This window comes from Diorhabda carinulata, chromosome X (assembly GCF_026250575.1).
Source record: "Diorhabda carinulata isolate Delta chromosome X, icDioCari1.1, whole genome shotgun sequence".
NCBI lineage: Eukaryota > Metazoa > Arthropoda > Insecta > Coleoptera > Chrysomelidae > Diorhabda > Diorhabda carinulata.
This window is the reverse complement of record NC_079472.1, coordinates 43,014,106-43,041,386: the sequence shown is the minus strand read 5'-3', so window position 1 is coordinate 43,041,386 and position 27,281 is coordinate 43,014,106. Positions and strand designations below refer to the sequence as shown.

Sequence of the window (27,281 nt, the reverse complement as noted above, 5' to 3'; positions counted from 1 at the left end):
TCTTGTGTCGAAGACTTGGAAATGAAGAAACTTGTGGCATTGCGCGCTTTCACGATGAAGAAGAAAGCAGTTGATCCATTTTCAGGTCTCCTTCTTCACACATCATTTTTGTCTCAACTCATTCCAACTTTTAATTTGCTCATACCACTTGTGGAAAGTCTTCAAAGTTACTTTAAATTATTAGGTTCTTTGTCAACTTTTTTTGACTTGTATCAATCCTAAATGTCAATTTGTGGGTTTAGACCTATGTTTCATGTCAAACACTCCATACACTATCTTACTAAAGCAGACTGGTGAAGACAGAGCAGATTCCAATTTTTTTACCACATGTCTCAATACATAAGAGTATAAGACATACTGTTTTAGCTATATTTTTAATCACACATCGCATGTAAATTAAAACTATCACTCAAATTAAAATAACATACCCATGCTTCCCTTCCAGAATGCGCTAAATCCTTCTTCTTTGTATATTTTCTTTGCAGCATCGAGTAATCCATTATAAGTTGTTTGTCCACTTCTGGCAACAACTTGCAGTCGAGTTTTAATAACATCAGCTGGAGTTACTAACGCCGCTGCTGGCATACCTGCCACCATACCAGCCGATAATAGAGTTAAAGGACTATTGTATCCATTTTCATCTGCGAATTTAGCTTTAGTGTGAGCATAAACAGGGAAATAAATACCACTAAAAGGTATGTCACGAAGGAAGCATGCCCTAAAAATTTAAAGAAATCCATAAATTTTAAGCTATGCTAATTTTAAATATTATGAATTTTGCCGAGCAATCATCCTCCAAAATATTCTGATATATTTATTTTTGAAAATTTTATTACTACTGAAATTCTATACATAAAATAATTAACAACACATTGATTACCTAAAGAAGTTACAACCAAATTTAATAGTAATTTGTCAAAAAAACTGTTATGAAAGTGATATCAAAGCAGTAAAAATTGTTTTTTAAAAATTAAATTGATAATAAAACAGTATAATTATGCACAAGAATACTTGACAATAATGATTCTAGTGTATAAAATTACTAGTATATTCAAAAAGACATTAATGGGAAACAAATTTATTATTTCAAAGCTTCCAACAAGAATTATTTGGGGTGTTTTCATAAATTAAATTCAATTTGTCTCATGTATTTAACCTTATCCGAATTTACAGATTCAAGCGGAAATAAGCTAATTATTGGGAATTGGGGCGATTGTAACATAAGGTACTATAAGAATTTTGAATCACATTCTGTTGTATACTAGTGACATTCTAAAACTTTTATATTAGGCAAAAAACTGTGTTCTACAATTTTCTTTGCCTTTGATTCAATAATTAAAATTATTATTTCTGAAAGATTAAATTCTTGAATCAGTTAGATTCCTGAAAGTATAAATCAATAGAAACTAATGGTAATATTTTTACTAAACAGACAATTACAGTGTGTTTTTATAATCAGTTTACGTTCAGTCTTTGAAGACGAAAGCTTGGTCATCAAAGAGCACGTGAGACAGTAAAATTGTGTATATATTATTGAAAACTAGAAAATTCACTGGAGTAATAATAATTGGAAAAAGTAATACTTAAGAAACTTCTTAGAAACTTTTCAATAAACATAAATATAACAGCCGAAATTTGGTTTGAGAGTACACATTATTCTAAAATGAAAACAAAATTACAAATGTCATCTGTATATGCTAATTCTATAACTTGTATGGACCCATATCATAAAGTAAGAGTGTGTACACAAAAATACATTGTGATAATTGTACAGTGATCTACATATGCTAAGAGTGATTTAATTTCTGACAATACAATGAACGTTTAAGCTTCCCAGTTCCTATAAACCAAAAAAGAAGACAAATTTCTTGTACTTGATTTAGTATCAGTAATAATTCAGTATAGTATTTGGAAGTTTCTCAAAAATATCAAACTTTCAAAACGTCCTGAGAAACTTGTGTTTGGTTAGGTCTAAATAGTTCTTTGACTCTATTTAAACAAACAGTAAAAACAGAATCTTTGAGGATATTTCATAAGAAAATTTAAGTAACCCATAAAAACATTTATTCACTATTCTTACCTAGCACCTTTGTACAATCCTAGGAAACCTAAGTCTTTGACTACCGTCCATGCTCGTACCTTGGCTCCTCCTGCAAGTTCACCAGCGACTTGTAGTCTAATTTTTACTATTTCCAATGGATTTGTGAAAACTACTTGAGACCCACCAGCCTAAAATGAATGATAATAAAAATATAACAAAGCTGTTGACCAAATAGATGGATGGCAACTACAAACAATATGGGTCAAATTGGAGAAGTATATGTACAAGAAAAAAGGTTTTATGTTGAACTATAATTGAAAATAGGGATCTTTTCTTCTTTGTTTAATCTATGGCTTCCGGTTTTTAATGCAAAAATTTCGTTTACAAGATATATAGATTGTCATTAAGGTTGAATTACCCAAAAATATAAAATGTACAAGTTGAAAATTCATCATTTGATATCAAGACCTTTTGTACATAAACATTTTAAAAACGAATAAATTCGTGTACTAAGATAAATTCCAATTTATTAGTTAAATACAGCAATGTATGGATAAGCCGAACAGAAAGTTACCAGAACCTGTTAGATTTACCTAAACGTTCGGATTATAGAACTCAGAATAAATGATAGGTACAATCCGAACGTATGTGGTTCATCAATACATTTCTTCCACAAAAATATAGGTTTGTACTATAAGCTGTATAAAATTTATTTACGTTATAAAGAAAATATAATATATATGTATACACACTATTATACTTTTTTATTACCAAATATACTTTACAATACATTATATGTATGTACACGAGGGTTGTTACTTAAGTTTTGATAAAGACAAATAAAAACAAATATTTATAATTGGATATGGCTTTATTGCTTTTCAAAATATGTTCCATTAAAATCAATAAATATTGTATGCGTTTGAACCAATTTTCAAAGCATTTTTTCTATTCCAATTGAGGTACCTCCAATACATGTGATTTTAACGAATCAACCACTTCTTCAGGTATAGGAAAATGTTGACCTCGCGACTTATTTTTGTTCTGCGGGAATAAAAAGAAATAATTGTGTGCCAAAGGACTGTGCGACTGATGACCCATAAGTTCGATGTTTTGATTGTTCAAAAACGTTTTTGTTTGAATTGATAGGTGAGAGTTTGTATTGTCATGGTGGAGAATGATACGTCTTGTGGGATTGGTTTCCCTGATTTTTTCGAACACTTCTGGCAAACAAATGCTCTAATAGAACGGAGGCGACATGTCCAGTTATTTCGAAAAAACAGGCGAACTTTCAACGAGCAGATTCCAAATCTTTGTTGAAACCATTCTCGACTAGCTTCAAACTTGGCTTTTTCACCGTAATTTATTTCCGTGAAAAACTAGAGAGTCTTTTGGAGTACGTCTGCTTCTGAAATTGGTGCATGTCGTGTTCTCTGCTGTAAACATCTTCATCATCAGAAAATTCCACACTGCGCATCGTTTTTCTTGATCCCGAACCTTTGTTAATTCGCGACACATAACCAAGAGTTTCATTCTTCTTTTTCTTGATGTCGGATATGGTTCATTTTTTAACATAGAAGCGTACTACCAAGGACATGCATGAAGACCCATCTTGCGTGATATTTCAGCCTTTTATTTCAAGGATTGAACAGACATGTTTACTTTCACAAGCCATGGTTTAAATTAAATAATTAGTCTGCACCAATGTTATACACATACATTGTACAACTCATAAAACCCGCATTTGTATAAAAAACCGTTGCACCATCTTTTCGGTAGAAGCAACACGCGCATATATTGTTCCTATTGCAGAATCCATGGTATTCAAATTATGGATATCATTCAACGCAATTGGAGAGTTCAGATTAAAGAGTATTTCAGAATGAAGGGGATTCGGGATATCAATACATTACTGTATAAGCACGGGAATTGAACAAGTCTACTTATAAAATAAGTTTTAGTCAAATTCCATATAAAGTAAATTTCTATTCCTGTCTAGTCTACTGAGGTTTACTTTCAAACAATCACAAGAAAGTAAAATATTATTTTTTCTGCGAAAAATTATCAGAATCTTTACAGCAAAATATAAAACTGTTCAGTACTTACACAACATCCTGCTAATATTTCACCCCAAATTGGGATATTACCATTTTTATCCATAAGTTTGTCCCTAACTAAATCGTTCATCTAAAAAATATTTAGAGAGAATGAATGGTTAGTGGAGGGAAATTATATTGATTAATATGTTGATAAATTTACAAAAATTTTTTATCAGTTTTCAAACAACCTACAAAAACTTTTTTGGATTTTTCGTGGTTTTTGTAGTGTGATTGCAGCAAAATTAAGCAACAAAGTGTACTAACTCTAATATATTTCCGAGCTTTCGAATACTTATGTATTCATCATCTGGGAATTTAGTTAAGAATTGCGACGTTTTAAATTTCGTGGATTTCAAAAAGCAATATACAAATTGATCATTGGTAGAAATATTAAGTTTATTCATATTTAAATATTGCTTTTTGAAATCGATTATTTTAACTTTTTTAAAAGGAATCAACGAAATTTAAAACGCCAACATTCTTAACTAATCAATTCCCAGACAATTAATACCTACCTGAGTATTGGAAAAGCTCATAAATATAGTACACTTTGGTATATAATTTTGCCACAATCCACAATATATATATATATATATATATATATATATATATATATATATATATATATATATATATAAAGAAAAATATAATTTTCTTTTGCGTGTTATTTTGCCGTACGTCACATAAAGTCCGTTTGTGACAGATGATCTGTCACTGTCATCGATGGGAAGCAGGGGCAAAACCTCGAATGTCGTGTTGTGGGATTGTGTGCTGGAAAACAATTTCATTTTTAAGTTTATTTTAATTTGTGATTTTGGAACAGACATTGTTAATAATAACATTAAATGTCGTTTCTTTTCTTACAGGTATGAAATATTTGTTTAGTACTAAATAGGTGCATACTTTTGTTTCATGTAATTTTTAGTTTACATGTTAATAACAATAAATCGCTTTTCTTACAGAGAAACACAATTGTGTTTGATTGACTGTGTCACCAAAACCACAGATATATTGGAAATTGTCTTATAAAACGACATTTATTGTCAACAAAATGGAAAAGTTGAAGTTTACTTTTCAAGTGAAACCAACAACAGACGGAAAGACAAACTATATCGCCATAACCGCAATTGTGACTGAAGATGAAAAATATTTCCTTATTCCTGAAGAATTCCAAGCTATTTCACAGCACACATATATTCAAACTTCGAAAACCTTTGTCACAGTGAAAAATACATTAAAAAAAAGACATCAAACTAGAAGTGTTTGGATAAAAACAACAGAGGATATATTACATATGTTGATGAGGATGGCAATATGATTTTTCAGAACCAATTTCTAGAGGAAACTACCAAAGAACAATTGACTGTCGTAAGCAAAACGTGTTCAGAAGATCCTATAGCCAAAATTTTAGAGAAATTAATAGAAAACCAGGAGAAAAAAGAAAAACAAAGCATAAAGAAGCAAGCTGACAAGTTTGTAATTGAAAAATTTGATGGAAAGAGTTCAAATGCAAATCAGTGGATGGAAGTATTTGAAAAAGAATGTGAAAGGTTCAATGTATTAAAAGACGAAGAAAGAATTGAAATCTTTAGATTATTTCTTGAAAAATCGTGCACTGATTGGTATTCTTCCATGATAATCAAACTTACCTTACATTCCGAGTGGTTACAATGGAAATCGAGCTTTATACAGACTTATGCAAATAAAGGTTGGACTACTAGCAAGTATGCTTTATCGTTCAAATATCAATATGGATCTTTATTAGAATATGCAGTTAAAAAAGAAAAACTTTTACTAGAAGTAAGAAAAACGATAGATGAAGGGACACTTATTGATATAATTGCCGCCGGCTTACCAGATTTTATAACTGATCGAATCAACAAGGAAGAAATTTTACATACTAAAGACTTGTTTAGTGAACTTGGAAAATTAGAACATTTGGTTGCAAAGAAAAAAAATATTAAAAAAAAAGACGATACCAAGCAAGTAAAAGAAAAATGTAGTATTTGTGAAAAATTAAAAAAGGGTGTACGCTATCATTCAGAAGATTCCTGTTGGTTTAGAACAAAATCAGATACAGAAAAGGATAAAAAGCAAATAAAGCTCGTTAACAATTCAGAATTGGAATGTGAATTGCAGTGTGAAGATCAAAAAAACTAATAGTGCCGCCATTGATCAAAGTCAAATTAGTACTCAATAAGAATGTTGAAGTTTTTGGGATCTATGACTCAGGCTCTAATGTCTCATTGATAAATTCAAGATTGTTAAAAATAAATAATAAGGAAACCAGTCACTACAACAATACTAATTTGAAAACGATTAATGGCGTTAAAAAGGCAAATGGCATAATTACAATAGATATAGCCATTTTTGATGTGGAAAAGAAAATGAATGTTTTTGTAATAGACAAGGAAAATTTCGATTATGACTTCTTAGTGGGACTAGATTGTATAAAAGAGTTTTACCTAGTTCAAAATGCAAACTTAGAAATTAGTCAGAAAATACCCATACAAAGAAGTGGAACAGATTCTAAGGAAACAGATTCAGATATAATTTCTATAAAAATAAAATCTGATAATTTAATAAACTTCAATGAAGGCATATGTGGAAAAGACTTTCAAATTTGTATTAATCATCTAGACTTTGAAAAACAGGCATTGATTGATGAATTAATATCAAAAAATAAGTCAGTATTTGCAAAGGACAAATTTGACATAGGAAAGGTAACGGATTATGAAGCACACATAGACCTGTTAACAGAAAAATATTGTAGTAAACGTCCATATTGTTGCACAATTGAAGACAAGAAAGAAATTGAGAATCAAATTGCAAAATTATTGGAAAAAAATATAATAGAAGAATCATATAGCCCATTCGCAGCACCGGTCACATTAGCATATAAAAGAGAAGATAAAAAATCAAGATTGTGCATTGATTTTCGAGACTTAAATAAAATAGTTGTGCCTCAGTCACAGCCATTCCCTCTTATTGAAGACCTAATATTAAAGACAAGGGACTGCAAGTTTTTCTCAACACTAGACCTAAATTCAGCGTTTTGGTCTATACCTTTGCGTGTAACTGACAGATACAAAACTGCATTTGTGACACGGGAGGGGCACTACCAATGGACCTGCTTACCATTTGGATTAAAAACATCTCCAGCTATATTCCAGAGAATAATGTGCAATATCATACGGAAGCACAAGCTGGAAGAGTTTACGGTATGTTTTATCGATGATATTTTGCTATTTTCAAAATCATTTTCGGATCATGTAAGGGATCTAGAACAACTCTTTCAAGCAATTAAAAGTGAAGGTTTGAAACTAAAATTCTCTAAATGCACATTTGCAGCGGATACAGTCAAATACTTGGGTCATGTGATACAAAATAATTCAGTTAGACCGTTGAAAGACAATTTAATATCAATAAAAAATTTCCCGATTCCAAAGAATCAGAAAAATGTGAGGCAATTCCTGGGAAAGATAAACTTTTATCATAAGTATGTGCCAAATATAGCAATAAAGTTGGAACCATTACATAACCTTTTAAGAAAAGGACAAACCTTTAACTGGACCGAATCATGCCAAGAGTCATTTGATGAAATGAAACAAATATTATGTTCTCAACAGGTATTGACAATCTTTGATCCAAACCTACCTATTCACATATACACAGATGCCAGTATACTAGGAGTAGGAGCAATACTAAAACAGCCACAAGGAAATAATGAAGAAAAACCAGTAGCATATTTTTCTAAAAAGTTAAATGAAGTCCAAAAAAGAAAGAAAGCTATATATCTGGAATGCCTGGCAGTCAAAGAATGTGTAAAGTATTGGCAACATCTATTAATGGGTAGGAAATTCATTGTCTTTTCAGATCACAAGCCATTAGAGAACATGAACATAAGGTCTAGAACTGACGAAGAACTAGGCGATTTAACATATTACTTATCACAATATGATTTCCAAATTAAATATTCTCCAGGAAGATACAACACTGAAGCTGATTGCCTGAGCAGGAACCCAGTGCTTGATCCAAATGAAAACCTAGAGGATCAGTTGAAAGTAGTGAATACAATAACACTAGAAGATATCTTAAAAGATCAAATTAAAAATGAATATATACAATGCAGAAAAGGAAAGTTAGTGAAAAGAAATAATGTTTACTACAAGCAAGTAAAGAAAAAAGAAAAAATCATTATATCAGAGGAATTGAGCATAGAACTCATGAAAAATGTACATACAGATCTAGGCCACATAGGAATTAAACAGATGCAGAAAATGATTAGCTCAGTGTATGCAGCAGAAAATATGACTAAAAACATAAAATTAATCTGTGAGGGTTGTATAGTATGTTTAAAGAATAAATCAAGAGGACATAATAAATATGGACTGATGTCTCATTTGGGTCCTGCTACAAAACCTTTTCAGATATGCTCTATTGACACCATAGGAGGTTTCGGAGGTTCCAGATCAACGAAGAGATATTTACACCTTTTATCAGATCATTTCACCCGATATGCATATATTCTAACATCAAGTACCCAAAATGCAAATGACTTCATAAAGCTGATAAAGAATTGTGCAGAGAGTGATAACATTGAATTGATATTATCAGACCAATACCCAGGTATCAACTCTAAGGAATTCAAGAGATTTTTGGATGAAAATAATATTCCCATAATTTTTACAGCAGTGAACTCTCCTTTCTCAAACGGCTTAAACGAGAGATTAAATCAAACATTGGTCAATAAAATAAGGTGCAGGATGAACGAACATGACAAGAAAAAAGCATGGACATCTGTAGCTCACAGTTGTGTACAAAAATACAATGAAACGGAACACACTGTTACTGGATATGCTCCAAAGTACCTACTTTATGGCACAGATGTTACGATTTTGCCAAATGAGCTGAAACAAAAGAAGTCTGACTACGATTTAATCCAGGCCAGAGAAAAGGCACTAAAAAATACAATCAAATCACATAATTACAACAAGACAATTTATGACAAAAACAGAAAAAATATAGACTTCAAAGTTGGTGATACTGTTTTTGTAGAAAATGGAAACAAACTCAATAGGAAGAAGCTAGATGAATTGAGACTTGGACCCTACAAAATCATAGAAAAAATTTCAAACTCAATCTTCAAGATAAGCACTGACCATAGAAGATCAGAGTCAAACTTTTTCCACATCTCGAAGCTAACGCCAGCTCCTGCCTACTTTTGAAGGCATGCATGTGAAAATATAGTCTCCTATCTTCGCTGGGAGGGGAGATGTAAAGAAAAATATAATTTTCTTTTGCGTGTTATTTTGCCGTACGTCACATAAAGTCCGTTTGTGACAGATGATCTGTCACTGTCATCGATGGGAAGCAGGGGCAAAACCTCGAATGTCGTGTTGTGGGATTGTGTGCTGGAAAACAATTTCATTTTTAAGTTTATTTTAATTTGTGATTTTGGAACAGACATTGTTAATAATAACATTAAATGTCGTTTCTTTTCTTACAGGTATGAAATATTTGTTTAGTACTAAATAGGTGCATACTTTTGTTTCATGTAATTTTTAGTTTACATGTTAATAACAATAAATCGCTTTTCTTACAGAGAAACACAATTGTGTTTGATTGACTGTGTCACCAAAACCCACAGATATATTGGAAATTGTCTTATATATATGTATATATATATATATATATATATATATATATATATATATATATATATATATATATATATATATTTCTCATTTCTTAGACCCTTTGATATATTAATGCATCTAAATATTTTAAAAATATTTTGATAAAGACTTAAAGAAAACTCGAAACGTCAAAATTTATCTTTCTTTTATAAACAAAACTAATTTTGAAACAGAAGAGACCTAAAATCAAGAACATTTAGATGCATTTATATATATAGTACATCATGTGACATTATCAGATGCCCATTTGCCATTGTTTTCTATTCTTGCAGTATTTCTTTCTTGTTTCCTTTCTATACATGCTATAACTGTCTTTTCTATACCCATTTGCTCCTTAATTCTCTCATTAGTCACTCTTTTCAATCTTGGTGTCCTAGATGTCCTTCTCATTGCATCCATTTCTGTAGCTTCTATTTTCGTTTTCAGTTGTTTTTCTATTTGCCACGTCTCTGAACTAGATATTAACTGCTTTTGTTCATGGTATCATATATCCTCATTTTTCTTTGTTTGTCTCTACACCAAAGCATAGATATTGTGTTTATGTGATATTGATTTGAAGATCCCATTTTTCGTACTCTTCTTAAAGTTTTCTTGGCATGTATTTCTCGTTTGAAGAGCAGTATAAAAAAAGTATCGTCGTCAATCTCCATGTTTATTCCTCTGCAGTTTCTTTTCCACTGAGAGAGTGCTTTTGCCACATATATCTTAAAAAGCATAGGAGATGTAGCATCCTTGTCACATACTCTTGTCAATTTTAAATGGCTCTGGTATTTTATTACCTATTTTCACAAAATATATAGATTATCCATGGCTTTTACAAGGGTATGATTTATATCTGTTTCTTGGAGAACTTTATCTAATTTCGTAATGGGTACATTATTGTAAGCTTTCTGTAAGTCTAATACTTTTTATATTAAAAAAACTAACATAAAACTAATTCAGCTAATTGCATTAACCTGTTCATTTCATTCATATTTAGAAGTTGATCTAAAGAGAGAGAGAATTTGATCCAAATTACTTTAGTTTACCATATCATTGTATCAGAAAAACGCTTAAGTAGTTTATTGACAGTATAACAAAATTAACAAAGAACAAACAATAAGAGTACATTAAACACAAATTATAACGTATCTATGAAAGGAGGATATAGGAAATAGGTTACTTTTTAATTCAACGTAGCTGAAAAAAGATATGCTAATACAAAAGACTTACTGTTAACTTAATGGCTTTTTCAGGTGCTACTCCCAACAATTGTGGTACTAATCCTCTGTACAGTCCAAATATGCCTTCATGTCTAATAACTTTTTTAAAACAATCAAAACTGTTTCTATACATTAACTCCCCAATAAAGGAGCCTGTTCTTTGGTTCTGCATACGCGTTTTTACTAAATCTATGGGGTAAACTGCAGTGGCGCCAACAGCTAAAAACATATTGCTTAGTATCAATAAATGACTTGTGATTTCAATATTCAAGTTATAATCTTGATAAGCTTTGACCTGGACTTATTACATTTATTCATTTATCTTAAAACCTTAAAGTTCTAAAAATCGACTATTATATCCCTATCAATCAAAGTAGTAGCTGCAGCTCACTTTTGGGGGGTAAGATTATTGTCTTCCTTAAAATTCATTTATGTTTTTGAATTGAGAACATTAATATAAAACATTCATATATCGGTTCCTTAATATTATAATTTTGCTATAGTTGGGGAATATCTGGTAGATTGTCTCAAATCTATTTAGTTATTAGCTGAGTATAAAGATGAAATACAAAACTTTATCATAATAATTTAATAATTTTGTAAATACATAAACAGTGTATGTAAATTATACTTACCCCCTGCTATTGAACCTAAGGCAAATCTGTAGGTACTTTCTAGAATCTGAATAAGAACTCCTCTATCTTCGGGACTCTAGAAAATGATGCCATGATAAACCATAATGGAATAATATAACAAGAGTATTGTTAATACTTTTATTAAAAGTTTGACTATAAATCATTCAACTTGTTTCATTAGCTAATTAATAGATATTGACAATCTTTTATTAGCTTCACCTGTAGGTGGGTTTGTGAGTTTATTTGCAACTTTCCTTTGAACTTATTTGATAATAAAAATTTCATTTGATAGAAAATTCGAACCTCAGATCTTCGTGATGGAAATAAAGTACTCCTACAACCTTACCTAGTACATCGTTATGGCTTGATACCAGTTTCGATGAAATGTAGGTATATAATCAGCAAAGCCATTATAAGAGAGTGGTATCAATTAAATAAATATTGATTTAAAAAAACCAGAAACGCTTTAATAGTATAATAAACTAAAAAGTTGAAAATATTTTTTTAAATGAGCTTAAAACAGTAATGAATGAAAAATTCTAGTATTATTGTTATTATTTTAAAAATAATTTTCAACTTTTTAGTTTAATGTGCATTTAAGCATGTTTTACAAATATGAAAATTGATCATGATAAAATTTATTTATACAAGGTAGAACAGAATTATGTATATTAATCCTTAAGATTTTGACAACTGTTTTCCTAGACATCATGCAAAAAGGGTGTTCTTGTAATGATTTAATTAATATCACTCTCAAAATAAACAATACGGCAGACGTCACTTGATGTACATTCCTATAATACAGGGTGTTTCGGAATAGCGCATGTTGGTATATCAAAACTTCCAAAAAGCGATTTATAGTGAGCGATAGATTTCGCTCGGTTTCCTGATCCACCAATAATAGGTAGCCATATTGAATATCTCGGGTCTGAAATTGTCATGCAAATTTATTTGGTCTATACATATTTTGACCTGAAAAATTGAATAAAATAGGTCACAGAACTGTAACTGTAATAGTTTTTACGTTAACTAACGTAAAATACAAAAAACTCAACTCCAAAATACACTTTTTTTACGTTTAGAGTAAAATAACTTCGTTAAATGCCCAATAAATACATTTAAACTTTCAAGTAAAACTTACAGAAAATTTAATTATGAACTTCGATAAAAAGTAAATGCAAGCTAAAAATATCTTTATTTTACTGAATGAAAATGATGAAGGCAACTGTTATGTTCTTGATAATATTAAAAAAATTATTTGTTTCTGTAATTTTCTGTAAGTTTTATTTGAAAGTTTAATGCATTTATTAGTCATTTAAATAAGTTATGTTACTACAAAAGTAAAAAAAGTGTATTTTGGAGTTGCATTTTACGTCAGACATTCAAACTGGCTACCTATTATTGGTGGATCAGAAATCTGGTCGAAATCTATCGCTCATTATAACTCGCTTACGAGGTTTGGAAGTTTTGTTATACCAACTTTTTTCCTTATATTGACTTATTTAATATATTTCCCTTGATATTGGAGTGCAATTCCGAAACACCCTTTATAAAAAATATATTAAATTTCTATAATATATAAAAATATATTATAGGAGCATACAATACAATACAAGTAATATATATAAATTCCAAATATTTCATGGGAATTTTACTTTACAATAGTTTTGCAGCAAGAGCAATTTGAGGGAAAATATACAACTGAATTGAATTAAACTATAGCTTATAATAATTGTTAACTGGCCGCCATAAACTAGTGTTTGCACTATCTGCATGGTTAGATCTTTTATTTTCATACAATAAATAATTTAATTCTAGATAAGTCAATATGTAGGGCACTGAAATAGTTTTATAAGAAAACGAATTAACTCCTCTCAGTTCAATTGTGACGTTTCTAATTCAGTTTTTCTTTTGTGATTAATTTTTGAATTTGTTTTGCGATGTTTGTTTGAAAAGGAAAATTAATAAATATAAGCCACTATATAAACAATTGTAAAATGATTGTAGAATTATAATAATAAAAGTTAACAACCTTATTGTTTGAAAATATGAATACTAGAATTATTACTCTCAATTCCTTTTCTATTGAAATATGGTTAAGTTGTTAACAAATTCCGGATAAGAAATGGTTAGATTCTATTGAGCACGCCGACAATATGAAATGTTTATACTTAGGGTATGATAATTGACAAAAAGAAGGGTTAGTGAAACTTATCTACATGAATTTTAATGAAAATTTCTTGTTTTCTTGTATTACTTTTTATGTCATTTGTTTTTTAGTATATACATGATCTTGGGTGCTTTTTCCCCTTCGAAATCCACTCTGAGATTCTTTAAGTGTGTCTTCTACTATTAATCTGATTCTTTTATCTAATATTTCTGAAGTTACTTTGTCATATCCTGGTGCTTTTCCATTCATTAGTTCTATGCGTGTTTTATATCTTCTTTGCTAATTATTATTTCTAGATTTTAGGTTAAGTCAATTTGTACAATTTCTTCTGTATGTTCCGACTAATTATTGAATACGTTGGAATTTCTGGAACAGTTGGTTATATTCATACAGAACACACTACTTACACTATTACTACATTAACTCTCACAATTACATTGGTAGTGGAAACAGTGTATTCAGTATCATTATTAAGTAGTTGTTGGTAATATGCTTTGCTCCTTCTTATGATTTCCTCTTCCTTTTTTAATATTTCCACATACTTATTTTTAACAAAATATATGTGTCCTGCTGTTTTTCTGTTCTCATATTCTTTAATGTTTTATAGAGGAATTTTTGATTTGCTTTAGAGCCTTCTCCAAATTTTTGCCATTCTTCAGTCTTTGATATTTTAATTAGTTCTTTGTTTTTTTTTCTTTCTTCTTTCCATTTATTATATTGTTCCTCTGTTCTATTTGATATATAATTTTTCCATGATATTTTCTTTTTATTAACTTATTTTTTATTTCCCTCGACCACGACGATGTTTGTTTCACATTGTGTTTTTTTTACTTATTTTTTACATATTTCTCGTGCTGCATTTAATATATCTTAAAAGTAATTTCAAGATTTCTTTGTAAATCAATTTCTTATCGATATCAACCTGGGCTATGTTTTTATTTCTTTGGTTATGTTTTTATAGTCATATTGTATTTTTTCTTGTTTTGTTGATTTACAAGGGTACCATTCCACTGGTATTTGTTTAAATTTACAACATCCAGTGGATCTCCATTGTCTAAAAACATTGGGACAGTTCAGTCTTCCAAACTGTCTTTCCAAGAAAAAATTCTATATACTATAACAAAAATAAAAATTCATTACTCTCCCCACTGTAAGTAGAATGTTATATTATCAGTGTGCTAAATATAACCTTTATGTGAATCAATCCTCCTAACTATTTCCTAGAAAATGTAGCTAATAATACTATTTGATTAATCACTTTCTAATATATTTTTTACAAAATATTTGTTAATGTTGAATCATGATAACAATAGACATATATACTTACATTCACAGCATGTATTTCAGCTAGCCTATTTGTTATTTGTTTGAAGTACTGTTCAGGTGCAATGGCATATAAATCATTGTATACAATTCTCCTACAATAATAAAAAATAAAATTACACCTAACTGAAGTTCAATATTATTAAAAACACAAACCAATCCCAAAACTCCTTATCTTCATTGGACAATAATCTAATTCCAATTGCGCAGCAATATTAAAAAACAATTCAAAATTAAAACTTTCACTTGTTTACACAGGGAATATTTACTTACAAGATTTCTCTTTCTAAATTAAAATGTATAGGTGAGCAATGATTACAAGCAAAGCCAAAATGGGAGTGAAGTCATATTAAACAAACTGTATAAAAATCAAACATGTACAAGCACCAATATTTAGAAAAAATTACTAAAAGGACTTTGAAGAATTTTTACTAGTGATGAAATGTTACTTCTACAAATTATACAACCGAAACCAATGTTTTCAACTATGGAGCAATGATATGTTCTCTTCAACAATATTTAAGGTTTATTGTCAGAATTGTTGATAGTATTCTTCTTTCATCAGCTTACATTCAGAGACTATTCGACTAAATTTTTTTGGACAATAGCCCTGTTTTATTTATGACATATATCCAAAATGGCTTGATTAGATTATTATATCAGAATATTTATTTTCCATGTTTTACATTGTTCTTTAGAGGACTTTTTGGTTTACCAAAGGCACAAAGATTCCATCTGAGATTAATTTTTTTTTAATTTATGGAAATATATTTGTGTACTATATATAAGTCTAATCAAAACCAATAACTCAGGCCGTTTCAAATCTCTAAAAATTTCACTCCCAAATCAACATCTTACAATATGGCTGATTATTTAACGTCCATTATACTCTAGATTTATATGAACGTATGCAGTATTGAAAAATATTTTACAAAACATAGAAATATTAATGTAAAATCATTAACAAGTTTAATTCCCATTAATCAATATAAATTACATTATAACACCACAATAAATGATTTTCATTTTAGTTGTTTCAGCAGATTCGAGTTCAGTTTAAGTATTGAATATGTGAGTGAGGCTTTTAGTTGAATACTTTATTACAAAGTTAAAGCGCTATAAGCTGTGATTTCTAAATCTATAAAACATATACAAAAGAAGTAAAAGGTGGTTGACTCTTATTTAATGTGTAAACAATGTACGAACTATTCCCTAAGGACAATAGAGTTTGTGAAAATATGATTCAAAATGACAATTATTAAGGAAACTATTCCTTGAAAAGTGTGATCAACTGGTCTTCCAGATCACCAGATGAAATTGTTTTCAAAACGGTTGGTTCTACAAGAACTACAAATATTGTAAAATTGAGAGAAACATGATGAAACTATGTAAGAGAAATACAGCTCAACGTATTGCTTAGAAGTACGATCACCACAGATCAATGTATAAATTTAGAAAATTATGAAAAAATAAAGGGCATTAGTAAAATGGAAAGGTAAAAAAAGTGAAAACTTTTTCTTATCATGACATCATTAACTTTTCAACTAAAGCATTCGATGATAAATTATTTCATTACATTCTATAATTTAAGGTTGCTATAATAATGGGGTGAAGAAATGCATGAAAAATATTTAGTAGTTGTGAATAAAGTATAGTATTCTACTCACATATAATGAGTTATTATTCACTCGGTCATTTATTCCACTCGCTAGAGCTCGTGGCAATAAACTTTCCATCCTGAATAATAACCTTATATACTCTCTTCAATTTTCACAAAATATTCTCTAATTTATTTTTTATCAAGTTTTTAGAGCTGCCAACTTGGTTCAGAATTTTATTTTATTGCTAATATATGTTCCTACAAATATTTTGAATACTGTATATTCAATAGAGATTTGTCAGGTAAGATCTTCACATATAGAGGTTGCATTTTAGTTCAATTTCCTAGTGATCTTTAAATTGAGCTTTTAGTTTTTGAATGAAAAATTCAATTTGGTTACTTGTACATATTGATCAATTTTCTTCAAATCCAGAAAAATTGCTCACTTGCTATTGTAGAAGGAAGAGTTTTTAAAAATATATAATCGACTTAGGAAATGAGTGGGTGATATATACAAAAGTTGTATTTGTTGAATAGTTTTTGTAGTGAAAAATATTTATTTCAATCCCATTTTTAGCATTAAACAAATTCGAAAACAAAATACATACCCCGTTTGATGGAGAACATCGCATAATTGAAATAATATATCAACTTCTAGTGGTGTCATCTGAGACATAGCCTGTGCTGAATGCATAAATTCTTCTTTACTGACTTCTTGTGTTCTATGGCCATTGGTGACATTCAAATAAATACGTTTTACGAGTTCCATATTATTTAGTAAAGAGTTAAAAGCGATAAAGTAAGGAAAACTTACTCGGCTGCCACCTTGAGATTGTTTTGCTGCCTAAAAATATAAAATAGAAATATACATGTTAAAAAACACAATACAGCAAAATCAGTTTTTTTTATTTAAAGACGTAGTGAAGAAATTTTAGTAAATAGTTTGGGCTATAACTAAAGAATTATAAGCGATATAAAAACTTTTGTATAATCAAGTTTAAGTACAGTGGAAACTCAATTAAATCAAATAAATGGTGTCATTGAGCAGTGGGATCATCAAAAATTTACATAGTACTAGACAAATGATTGATAAGTTTGAGATTAGACAAAGAACTTCAAGAGCTAAATGAAAATGATGTAAAGGATTTTATATACTACTTTATTGACGTCCATATTTTATCTACATGATTGAATCAATTATATAGCCAGGTATCTACCAATACAATAAGTAAATTTGCGTCAAAAGTGAAGGAGTGAAGGAGTAAAGGAGTGTTTTAACATGTAAATAACTTATAATATTTTTTAGTCAAAAAAAAGTTATGGAAAGCATTTAAAGCTAGTGTGTGCAAAATATATGTCCAGAGTGCATAAGATGTTCAAAGATAAAATAGTAATTTCTGTTTCTTTCTAGAAATACGTTTTTAATGCGTATACAAAAAAATAAAATTTATCAACAAATAATACAAAAAAATTATAAACATTGAAATATAAAACACCTATCAACTATAAATATAGTGGGACTATCAAATTATCTTAATTAAAATTCTGATACTAATGATGAAAAATATTTGAAAAACTAAGATTCTCATTTCTTAGCTTTAAAGGGATATATATATATATATATATATATATATATATATATATATATATATATATATATATACACATATACCTTATTATTAAATTTTAGAGTTAAATGTAAATAAAAAAACCCTTTTCTTTAAATGTTGGTATATGCGTTCCAGTAGGCAGTGACATTAAGGCAGAAAAAGTGTCAGGGTAATGGAATTCAAGCAAGCACAGTTATACACAGAAGATTATATAGATGGTAACATAACTAATAACATAAAAAGAAGAAATCAGGTTTTAAACTAGCTCAAATACAACGAAAAATCTTGTACTAGCTCTTATGTTAGTTCAAGTCCCTTTATTCTCACTCAGACTCAGAAATTTTACCTATCATAAATTTTAACAATTATAAAGTAACTGAAATTTTTTTAATTGTATATTAATAACATTAGTATTAATGAAAATATTGTTCGTTTGAAACATCTTTCACATTTTTTGAATACTTATAAATTGTTTTGGATAGAGTATACTATTCAGTATGTGAATAATGTAATATTGTCCACTTAGATGTAACAACAATTGCATCCAGCTAAGTTGTAAATTTATCTTTGTGGGTAATGACCATAATTAGAGTCTTATTGAATAATATATTAGTATACATTAATACTATCTATGTGAAATATTTTGAAAAAGCTAATATTGTGCCTTAAAAGTTAAATGCATTCATATTACTTCTAAAATCAGAAAAGATAAAGAATATGAAATATTCTCTAATCCTCATATAAATCCTAGAATACTGATATATAAATAATAAAGTAATTTAGATACTAAATTATTTCAATTAAGATAAAAACTTTTTCAAGTTATAGAGTAATTTTAAATTAAATTACTGGATTTCAGAGCAAATTAAAACTATGGATATAAATTAAATTATACTCAATAATCTACGAATATCAAACAGGTAGAAATAAAACAAAATGGGTAATTAATTAGAATAAAATAATACAAAGAAAAATGAAAAAAAAATGGAAAAGACTGTGGAATATATAGATGGATCGTAGAAACAGAAGAAAAAATAGCCCACATATTAAATCAGAAGACATGTCAATGATAAGAAAAGAAGAGGTCTAAAGGTCGTAGTCAGAAATGATTATCAAAAAAGCACCGGGCGAAGACAGTATTGTTGTGGAAGCAATCGATTTAATCAATTTGGGAGAAAATGAGCTCCTCGAACCAATAACTCTTCTAAAATATAGAATCGATATATAGAACAATGCCGGTATTATTTTGCATAAGAAAGGCAGCATCAAAGACCTATAGAAGTTTTTCATATCGTTATCTTTCTACGAATATTGTTTCTAAAATAATTATCAAATACTGAATTATAGTGAGACCAATATCTCTGCCAGGTAGAATGCGTGTACAAATAACTGGTTTTATATGTTTTTTTGAAGTTTAACTGCGAATAACTTTTAACCGAGTTGACTTTTTGAAAATTATTTCAGACCTTTTTTGTTGGCCGTTTAATTTCCAACAAAAATATCTATTTATTTTGACCACACAATAATTCGTTGAAATACATTAAAATTCCAAAAATAAAAAATTTCCGTGTCATTTGAATAGGAAATCAAAAATCACGATACGGCACCTCTAAATGTTCATATTAAGAGCTCAAACTTTAAGAGAATTTTTTTTTCGTCATCTTGGACGATATTTTCGTGGTAAATAAAAAAAATTTTTTTTGGCCAACTCTAGGGAACACGCTACCGTCTTCCAAGTCGAGGTATTCGCTGTGATGGAATGCGGACGCACAATACTTAATCGACGCTACAGGAACACAGTCAATCTGCTCAGTTAGCAGAGTTGGCATACAAGTCATAACAACCGAAAAGGCGAAATCCGACTACTAACTATCGAAGCTGTCATCTAAGACGACATATCCACACGGGATGATCCACGAGAAGGATAAAACCGTGAGTGCCCAGCACTCACACGAGCGCGGTTTGACACTGGCGAAAGTCTCACAGCTTGCTTAGAGACATCAAAGGGTTCGAGCCAAAGCACCTGATCAGCTCCTCAAAGAACGTCAGTCTTTGGTAACGTCAAGTGGGGCACGACGGGCCTATATGCTCATAGGCCTCCCACAATGTAAATATGAACTATTATCTAACCAATCATTCTTGTCATAATGCAAACTATATCATACATTCAATTAAAATTCTAATTATACCAATTTTACAATCTGGAAATTCTTTTGGTTGAAAACCCCAACCTCAGAAGAATTAACATTAAAAAAATTTATTATGTGGTTCAAAAAAATCTTTTGTTTATTCACTGAGTATGTATGATTATTCTTTGCAATAAACTACATTACGCAGTCCACATGGGTGTAAGTCGATAAATAATCTAATAATTATTTGCACTAAAAATAAGAGTATAAAACCTGCAGCTAAAAAATTACAAACAAATGTAATGATTACTGGGAAGTAAATAAATTTGGTCCAAAAATAGAATTAAGTCAAAATAAATTATAATAAAAAAGCTTGGACATTAAAAACATTTATGATGATATTGAATCGATAGCAAACTGATAGTAATTTCAATCAGGTACTGACCATTTTGGATCCAATCTTGCAGCACAATATTAACAAATAACAAAAACAAAGTCGATATTATCAAATCTAAATATAAACGTTACTTCAAAAATTACTTACCTCTATTAGATGGGATTGTACTTGTTGCGTTAATAAGTGGCTCTTGATACTGGTCATAATTTCCTGAAAATCCAAAACAGAAATAAAACCTGTCCCTTTAACATCGGCCCTTCTAAAACCTTCAATAGCATATTCTTCGTGAAAATCATGCAGGAACTGAGAAAACTCATTATAGCTGACTAGACGGCTCTTATCTTTACCAAAATACAACTGCACAAACGGTGAATCCATGTTGAAAGGAATTTTCTTGTGAAGTTCAGTTTTCGTCATTACCTCAACGAATTCAGCTATAAATGAAAATTTCAATTACCATGATGAGTAATATGAAGAATGCACAATTGAAGTAATGAAATATTTTTCATCGAAGTAATTTTAGGAACTGAGTAACTAGACGGAGAAATAACAAAAAAAAATACCAAACAAATTAATGTAAATTTTGCAGGTGTAAGGTTAAAATTCATCGAATTGATATAGGAACACGTAATTCATAACTATATCAAATCTATCAACATAGGCAAGTGACATAATTCTATCTATTTATTCTTGATGCGTCAAAGTAAATTTAGAGTTGTACTTAAAAATGACAAAAATTTTGACATATCTACCTCGGCGAGTCTTAATTAGGCACAATTAGAATGAATAAGCTATAAACATAAAATATCGAAAACTTGAGAGCAATAAGTGCAAATTGGACATCCTTATAATATTTATTATGATATACACAATTATATCTTCAATTTACAAAATAGCCTGTGGCCTAATTGGCCCAAAGATTAAGATTCCGTATTCCAAGTCATTATAGTATAGATTAATTTCGTAAATGAAGCTCCGTTTTATATTCTGAGAATTACAAAAACGAGTAGATAATAAAGTGAGAAAATGTAAAATATATTACTTAATAATTGTGAAAATGTCATTGAAAGCAGAGTATTTATTCTCCCATATAAATGGTTTAGTGTTACCCTTCTAATTACAAAAAGTTTTAACAGGTTTGGGGGAAGGACACCTGAAAGAATTTTTCAAATTATTCCAAAAGTTATCTCAAAGAATGATACTGTCGTTGGGAAAATAAGGTGTTGAACAAATTTATGTAGTGCGGTCAATAAGTTCTTTGCCTCATATAGTAAATAGAGTGCGTTCGCCAAAAGCTTTATGCACGCTTCAGTGACAAATCTCAATACACAAAGTTTCAACTTGCTGCTACGACCCATTTTATTAGAGTAGATTTCGAACGACCACTCAGTCAGCTGATTTCAAAAATGACTCAAATTGAGTTTCGCGCTGTTATACAATTTTTGACTGAAGGATTAACACTAACATAAACCAAAAACAGAATGGAGGCTATTTACAGTGACTTGTGTTTATCATTTTCAATAAATAAAAATTGATTTAAGTTGGCTCGCGTGGGATGGAAATCATTAGAAGATGACCCACGTGCAGGAGGTCATGTGACCGCAGACTGGCATTTCCAAAAAAAAGTGTTCTAAGGATCTAACATGAGCATTTCAATATGACAAAAAAAGATTTTCAGATTTTTGCCGTGAGGACCAAGAAATCCGATCAACCGCAATGGATGATGAAACTATGGTCTTTTACTGGTGTGGTTTATGGAAGAATAGCCCGTGCCAGAAAAGCAAAGGTACGAAAAATACCAAAAAAGTGATGGCTACAATGTTTTGGGACTGCGAGGGTATTCTTTTAATTGACTTTATGAAATAAAATACAACCATGAATGCGGCACATTAATCGAACTTTTTAGGTCGGACAGTAGCGTCAAAAAATTTGCGACAAGGGACCGGAAAAATCAGCCGAGGTGTGCGCTTGTTTCATGACAATGTACCAATCTACACTGCTTTGCTTTCCAAGGTGTCTGTATACGAATGTGGCTCAAAAATATTGAACACCTACCATATAGCTCTGATCTGGTTCCGTCCGACTACTTTTTAAAGGCACAGCTGAGGCTTTAAAAGAGTTAAAGCGTAAAAGATTTAACTGCGACGGTGAAATTGAATAGGCGGTGTACGAACTTTTGGACTCTAATGTGTCATATTTTTATAGTGGCTTCGAAGCTTTAGTCAGACGTTTTGAAAAGTGTGTGGAAATAAACGAAGAATATAATATAAGAAGAATATAGGAATATAAGGATATAATATATAGAAGGAAGAATATAAGAATTTTTTTATTTATGATTTTTATTGTATGTATGTTAAGAACTCGTGTACCGCCATCTTTCGATCTCAAAACTGAAAAGATTGCTAAATGGATAGTACATTGTCGTAGCATCAATGCAAAAACTCAAAGCATTATCATATGAGACAATTTCGAAAATTAATGGAAGCACTAACACAATTGTATGTATAATAGAAAAAAATAGAAATTTGACTATTTTTTGAAAATAAATCTTTTTAAATAAATATTAATTTGCATATATGGATCTTAAAACTTGAAAAATTTCCAGTGAAACAGGCAGAAATTTATGTTATAATTACAACAAAATTTTTAAATTTCTTGTATTTCACTTAAACATATTTCTATTCCAATAATTATCAGACATATTATTTAAGGTTATCTATGTCAGACATATGATGTAATTTACATACTTAAAAATTATTTTTTTAATTATATATATCATTAATAGTGTTTTTGAACATGGCGTGTCAATTATAATATTATTTTGAGACAGCATTGCACGTAGTATTAAATATATTATTTTGAATTTTATGCTTAATTTTGTATTCAGTGTGGAGAAGCCAGATGAATATTATTATTTTTTAATATGAGAATGACTCTTATTTTCAACCTCTTTGAATGTTGGACACAAGCTCAATTTTTTACATTGGAAATATGGGCTTGTAATGTAAGATCTCTTCCAACCAAGTTTATTTCTTGCATGATGGTAATGAAATTATTATTATCTAATTTCACTATCAAATGTGACACTTCAAGTCACTCCTTGATCAGTTACTAAAAGTAGTTATGTAAAAACTTATGTAACGGTTCAAGTTTAAAAGAATAATTTATTGATTACTGTAAAAACTGACAATTATTTCATTATTTAAATTGACAATTGACTCGTTATTTTAAGATTTATAAATATTGAAACAACATCATTATAGACACAATTATTTGAAGTAAGTCCATTTTCTCGATGACTATTTTCTTGCATCTTATGTCTAATGTTAATTTCATTTGACGCTGTGATATCACATGTATGCCAAGGGCTTCGCTCTAGAATGTTTTCTGAAATTCTTTATTCTCTAATGAACTCTCAAAATAACCTTCGGCTACACTGCTGGATTTCCATCCTCTGTGCTGCTTTATTTTCAGAATGTCTGCTCCTGAGTCTGCCAGGAGAGACGCTGACGAGCGTGTAAAACAATATCCTTGTATCTTTTAACATTAGGTAAACCCAAGTACTGATGGTAATTTTTCGATGGTATTTATGCCAACGGTTTGTGTGCCACATTTTCCACTATAATATAGCAAAAAAAATCTGCCGTGCTTTATAGCAGGAAGCCTGATATTTCCATACTTTTTGAGATCAACAAGATTGACACTAGCAATATTTTCAGTGGTGTCCACAAATTCACGAATAACGAGTGCTTTGCTTTCTAGAATTGTGTTTTTAAAAAAGGTGCCTTCATCAAATACGTCTCCTTCTCGTAGGAAAGTGACTCAACATTAAATATGTAACAAACGAAGTCAACCCGCTTAATGTTTTTAAATTTTCAAAATAAGCATGTAGTACCTTTTCGTTGATGTCCTTCATATTTTCCAAATCGCACATTTGTCAAGTTTTTGGAGACCAGGGCGTATATACTCAGGTATTAAACTAACCGCTTCAGTATTTCCAGACTCTCTTACTTCAAATCGAATGTCTGATTTGCTATCTGAATACAATTCAAGTAATTACTTCTGACTTGTTTTGACTTTTTTAAAAAATCGTTATTTGCTTTTATAGTAACAATACTTCAAGACCTGCTTCCATAGTAACTTCCATTAATATTTTCATTGTAATAGAAGATTCTATTAAATATTATAAAAGCGCGGGATTAGATAAAACGCTGTACGGAAACACGTTATGAAAAGAGCGATATTGTTCAATATTTCGTTGGCGCTCGTTTTGGCAAATATTACGCTTGTTGAACAATATCGTTCTTATAACTAGTTAAGAAAATAACCATTTTCTACGTCTGTTATAATATTCATGTTTTTTTTATTATTTTATCAATATAGTGTGCTCTGAACGCTTTCTTTCTCATGTCAATTCGTCCCTCCGATAAACTGTCACACTTTTATTTCTTGATATTCGTTCAAGAAAATTAGCGGGTCTGCATCTGCAGCGACTATGAATCTTCTCCCTGAGAAATTCAGGGAACAGTATTTGAAGGAATATAATTATTTTATGGAGAGGCGTACTAAAAAAGGCATAGACGGCTTCACAGAAAGAGTGTAACTAGCTTACTTTGAAACTAAATCCAAAATGTGGAAGTCTTCAACACTTTGGTCGACTTATTCAAAACTGAAAGGCGCCCCCTAAAGGTAAATAACAAATTAATAAGTTTCTGTTGCAAGCTCCAGACGATCATTATCTTATACATAAGGTATGACTGCAAAAACTTTACTTTGTAAGTACTTGATACAAAAACTCATGTTCAACATCGATTTACTGTATTGGTAAACCTGGTAAACATTTATAAAAAATATAAAAACCAACGACCCACAAATGTCAAAACAGATCATTTCTTTTTGCAGTATAGAAATAGAAAATGCAAAATTCAAATTGTAGGTATCAATACCTTTTCAAAAGTTCCCTAGCTTATCGCAACATATTTGAATTTACCTAATCCAAAAAGCTACACTGGACAACAATTCGTCGCTCTTCAGCGTCTCTATTAGTGCATTCCGGTGGTGATATAATTCAACTAAAGAAGCACGGTGGGTGGAAATCCAACACAGTTGCGGAGGGTTATATAGACGACTCAATAAAAAACAAAATGGATTCCGCAGTGAAAATTTTAACGGGAACAACTATTTCGACTTCTAGCAACATTGTAAATCCTACCAACAATCCAATAAGTACTAATGCAACTATAGACGATGTTATTTCTTTGAACTCGTTAAATTCAAGTACCAATAGTAATATAACTTCTTCCTCACTTCAAATTACTAATGCTCACAGTTGTACTTTTAATATTACTATTACAAAATTATAATTGATAAAACATTTGACGAATTTTTTAAAGTCTACAGACGTAGAGAAAATTTTCGTGAGTAAAGTAACTTTTTTTCACTCGTAGAACTAATTTTGTACAATTGTCAAACAAACTTGACATTTTTGCATCTCTATTGATAGTAATGTTAATGTTTTTTCATCGTGAAACGAGAGACTTTTTTCATTGCCAAAATAATTCACAAAATAAACATGACGTATTATTTTTAATAGTCAATTATTATTCTCCATAAAACAATTTCATTTATTGAAATTATAATCGATAGTAAAGTTTGAACAATTATTTCCCACATAAATTGCCGAAGATGTTCCATGTTGCTACTGATCAGATATTTATAGTTTTGTTAGAAACCTCAATTTTGTTATTCAAACTATCTTCTATATACAGTGGCAGATTTCAGCCACCGTGAAGTTTTATGGACTTATTTTTTTCAATTTTCAATGACACCAATCATCTATTAGCAATAACTTATCGGGACAAAAAACCACGTCAAGATGTATTGGAAGTATATATTTTTAAAATATTTCAGATGATGTATATTCACATTTACAGTTATACAATTTGAATCAAATTCGTGATTTTCATGGTACAATGGAGGCTTTGTTATGTGGTATTATAAAAATACCCATTTTATGCACTTAATACAAAAATAACTATTTTATGTTAATTATTGAAATATTTTTGAATGGAGAGCAAAGCGAACTGTCAAAAGATACTTCACATACCCAGACATACTTTCCATATCAAAATTAAGGTTGTTCCTATCATTTCTACTTTGAGATTCTAATTTCAAGCTGATGGATTTCCAGACTTTTTATAATTATGTACAGTAACGAAAATTATTCCAATTGGATTGGAAAGATGACAACTGGATTTTTCAAATTAAAAAACAAATGAGTTTTACCAACATTTTTGAAACTAATTAAAATCAAAATTTAAAAGGCCACAATTATGACGGTTGATTTTGATCTTACGAATAAAATATTTGTAGAAAT

The 27,281-nt window shown here is 29.9% G+C and overlaps 1 protein-coding gene across 4 annotated transcripts in view; it reads right to left on the bottom strand.

Annotated features, from left to right (window-relative positions):
- LOC130902070 (calcium-binding mitochondrial carrier protein Aralar1) overlaps nucleotides 1-27,281 on the bottom strand; it is a 68,926-nt gene that overhangs the window by 12,959 nt on the left and 28,686 nt on the right. For all 4 annotated transcript variants that reach the window (XM_057813876.1, XM_057813880.1, XM_057813878.1 and 1 more), the window contains exons 3-10: nucleotides 21,053-21,339; nucleotides 17,378-17,613; nucleotides 15,174-15,264; nucleotides 11,677-11,752; nucleotides 11,052-11,260; nucleotides 4,148-4,228; nucleotides 2,081-2,229; nucleotides 429-718 (exon numbers count right to left, since the gene is read on the bottom strand). In XM_057813876.1, coding sequence (XP_057669859.1) covers nucleotides 429-718; nucleotides 2,081-2,229; nucleotides 4,148-4,228; nucleotides 11,052-11,260; nucleotides 11,677-11,752; nucleotides 15,174-15,264; nucleotides 17,378-17,613; nucleotides 21,053-21,339 — 1,419 coding nt within the window. The remainder of the gene's footprint in view (nucleotides 1-428; nucleotides 719-2,080; nucleotides 2,230-4,147; nucleotides 4,229-11,051; nucleotides 11,261-11,676; nucleotides 11,753-15,173; nucleotides 15,265-17,377; nucleotides 17,614-21,052; nucleotides 21,340-27,281) is intronic.